At 40.7% G+C, this 3,639-nt stretch overlaps 2 protein-coding genes across 2 annotated transcripts in view; one reads left to right on the top strand and one right to left on the bottom strand.

Annotated features, from left to right (window-relative positions):
- The window catches only part of mmut (methylmalonyl CoA mutase), a 34,592-nt gene extending 32,833 nt beyond the window's left edge, over positions 1-1,759 (top strand). The window contains exons 14-15 of the transcript XR_004336215.1: positions 630-636; positions 1,746-1,759. The gene's annotated coding sequence lies outside the window, so the exon portion shown is untranslated. The remainder of the gene's footprint in view (positions 1-629; positions 637-1,745) is intronic.
- opn8b (opsin 8, group member b) overlaps positions 1-3,115 on the bottom strand; it is a 15,149-nt gene extending 12,034 nt beyond the window's left edge. Inside the window, exon 1 of the mRNA XM_032543142.1 lies at positions 2,919-3,115. Within this exon, the coding sequence (XP_032399033.1) occupies positions 2,919-3,000 (82 nt within the window). The 5' untranslated portion in view covers positions 3,001-3,115. The remainder of the gene's footprint in view (positions 1-2,918) is intronic.
- Between the last annotated feature and the right edge of the window lie 524 nt (positions 3,116-3,639).

Raw genomic sequence — 3,639 nt, 5'->3', positions numbered from 1 at the left:
ATTCCCCCCCCTGCAATTTTTTCCACTAATTGAAATGTCTTTAAATACACATTAACACAAACTCAACACACTGTAGTAAACTGATAAATGGAGGCAGAAGATGTCTTTCAGTCATCAATGCACACATGGTACTATAGGACCAGTTTGATATACCACAATTTTATACAATATATATAATTAGGGGGTCCCCGCTCCATCTCGCCATCAGTTTGGGGGTCCTTGGCCTGGAAAACGTTGAAGACCCCTGATCTAGATGACAATATACAGAAAAGTGCAGAACACGTACTGAAGAAGGCACGGTGCACCTTTTCCACAATCCTTCCTTGCGAGGAAATACAGAAAGGAGGGAGACACAACAAAAAACACACCGGTGTGTAACTTTTTGACGTCCGTCCGTGACATTCAAGCCAAACGAGTTGCTACGAAGCTAATTAAGACTAGCAGCTCCACACAACTCTCTGGATTTCCCAGCATGATGACTATGTTCAGAAGACTGTGGCGTCCGCTGACTTTGCCTCTTCTGATGAGTCCATCCTGTTCTTTTAATCCTCCGTGTCCACCTTGCATACTATCCATATAATGACCATATTACGAGGGCAGTGTGCATCCATGTGCATGTATCTCACTGTCTTCTGTGTGACTTTGTGACAAAGGAGATATGATATGTGATGCATTATTCATTCAGTGTCCTGGCTGGAACCAGGCCACGCTGACCCAGTAATGGCCCAAATCACTAGACACTGAAGATAATACTAGACCTATGGGACTGTGTGAAAATGATCAGTGGGTAGAGAGGGTTTCCTTTGGCTAAAGGTGGAGGGGTCTGAATCTTTTAGTAGATTTGTGTTATTTTATTGCAGCTTTACTTAGTAAAATAGTTGCATAAAATACAACTTTCACTGTTCATAAAGGTTCACCCTGCCATGTGCAGAGGACAACAGTTCTGTCTATGTTTAGGTCTTATACTGACGCTAGAAGTTCCATTCAGATATTCAGATTTACACAATTGCACAAGGTGTATTCATTTCACATTTTATATTAATGTGTTGTGGGGTGGGTGTTAAAAAAAAACTAATTAACCTGGGGAGGTCCTTGCTTTTCTCACCACATCTATAATTTACTTACAGCCTGTTTTTACCTCTTTTTTTTTGCAACTCTTGGAGGAAATTGGTATGCACAGGGTACAAGCATAGACTTAAAACTCATTATGACACTTTTTGTGCCTGTGATGGGACTAAAAAAAATATTTTTAATTCACAGCAACCTTATAATAAGCCAACAATCCTCGTATTGAATATCCTTTAATACAAACGAGGTAATCCTATCAGAAAGACACTCATTGGCAAAGCCCTAACAAAGTGTGAAACATCTGAATGTAATGTACAGCATGCCTCAAACCAGCAAGCCATATCTTCTTTATTTTAATCGCATTATTATTTTCATCTTCCCCCTACCCCTTCTCTCACACACAAATACACACCACAGCTCTATCACCACATTCTACAGCAGTATAGCCTTCTTGCTTTTCCTCCTTGAAGCAAACCATGTCACCAATCAGCTTGTCTTCTAACCCTTCTGTCATTATATGAATGGTCTGCACACTATGTTCTCCTTATGGTTGTTAAAGTCTCCAACCATGTCTTTATGTCATCTTGGATGTTGTCACATTGCCCCAAAGGAAACGAAAGTTCACAAAGAGCACTGCTATGTGAGTTATTTATCATGTCTTTGTGTTTTAATGCCAGATAGAATCAGCCACATACTCCTTCTGGTGGCCAGCAGAGAAATAAGCAGGGAGGAACCGCAGACACGAAGCGAAAGTTCAACCAGGCCCGTTACAGAAAACAAATCCCTTCGGAATGTGGAGGTTTTAATCACATGATGGCTTTTCATTCTGCTTCAGCTGTCTGGGAGTTGTTTCTCCAATTCACACAAAAAGTGTGTCTGTCCTAAGATCCTTTCATCCGTCTTTCATTTCGCTGTCATATCCGCCTTTGGTTGTTCAGTGGATTTACTGCTTTATAATAAAGACAGTCATCATGTGCGGAATAGCAGGAGGATGGCTGCGGTGTTTGTCATCCAGCTGATTACCACTAATGCTGCCTCCAAATGGCTGTGTGAGATGACGTGAGTGCTAACCTGTTGAGGGAGGATGTGAGCAGATGCGCGCTGCAGGAATCTTTGAAGCTGAGAGCTACATTTGCACATAAATAAAATGGAAATGAATGTGCTATACATCCATACATACATACATACAGTATTATGGTTAAAATACCAGTAAGAGAATATTATCCATTAATGCTCACTATTTATAGCCCACATGAAGGGTCATAATGTATATCTGAATTCCTCCAATTAAGTCAATTATAGCACTACACATTATATGGTATAGGAAAGGTTATGTGTTCTATGGGGTTGAAAGCTGCCCTCTTACACGTGGACTCATCTGTTTTTGTCCCTTTGGAGGACATTGATTTACACTAATCAGGACCACTTCATGTCTAACCCTGATCCTAAACCCTGAATTAAATGGCTGACATTGTGGTCTGGTACTGTTGTCTGCTTCAGTCCCCACAGCGTGATTATTAGGATTCATTTATGAACATGGTGTGGCTCTCAGATCCATTTAAAAACACTTTTTAAACATTTTTAGGAAGAAATCGCAAGAAAATAAGAGACGGTAGAGACTTTAGCCAGGTCGAAACGAGACGTGCGTAAAAACGTGCGTAAAAATGAATTACGAAAACGTGCAATTTAGTGCGTTTTGATTCTCTTTACAAATCTCCATATCCTGGGAAAGAAACTAATCCAGTATACCTCCATATAACGGAACCGAGCAGGGATGCAGAGATTTAAGAGCGCCGCAGTAGCAGCTTGTCAGATTATTCACTCAAGTTTACGCACGGCTTGGAACTTACCTACAACCAGCATGTAACAACCTGTGCAGATGTCCAGCGCGGGTGATAACGTGGAGGAGTAGATATCCATTTGAACTGCCATCCGTAATAGACAAGAAGGAGAGGAATTGATCTGTCCTCATAGGATGGAGAAGTCAAAAGGTGCCGCTGTTGATGCGTCCTGGCGTCCGCTTCATCTGTCCTCGAGTAGGTAGGCAGAGACGGGGAGGTGTGTGTGTGTGTGTGTGCCTGTGTGTGTGTTTGTGTGGAATTCTGAGTTGTGAAAAACACCAGTGGCCCTAATCCTTTCCGGTACAAATGTGATGTTACTTTTAGACCAACAAAAATAAATAAACCCACAAACAGTATTTTGGAGATAGTTAGCTGAATTACTGAAAATGACAAATCCGTTTTAAGTTTGTTCTGTTTACATAGTTTATCTTCAAGGTTGTTAATTTTTTTTTTTTCTTCTTCTTCTCATTCTTGGACATCTGGACATATTCTCCTGTGGACTTGACCAAATATATATGTATATATTTATATGTATATATATATATATATAAGAGTGTGTGAATGTTATGTAAGTAAAAGATGTTGTTCCTGAGTGGAAGTAATTGCTGTAAAAGGAGATCTGAAGAATATCCAAAATAAAAAAAGAATGACAAATCCAAGTCGTTGGACTTGGGTTATGGCTGAGTGCATATGTGTGTGTCTGTGTGTGGAGCCCCCCCCCCCCCCCCCC

This window comes from Etheostoma spectabile, chromosome 18 (genome assembly GCF_008692095.1).
Source record: "Etheostoma spectabile isolate EspeVRDwgs_2016 chromosome 18, UIUC_Espe_1.0, whole genome shotgun sequence".
Taxonomy (NCBI): domain Eukaryota; kingdom Metazoa; phylum Chordata; class Actinopteri; order Perciformes; family Percidae; genus Etheostoma; species Etheostoma spectabile.
This window is presented reverse-complemented; position numbering and strand designations above follow the sequence as displayed.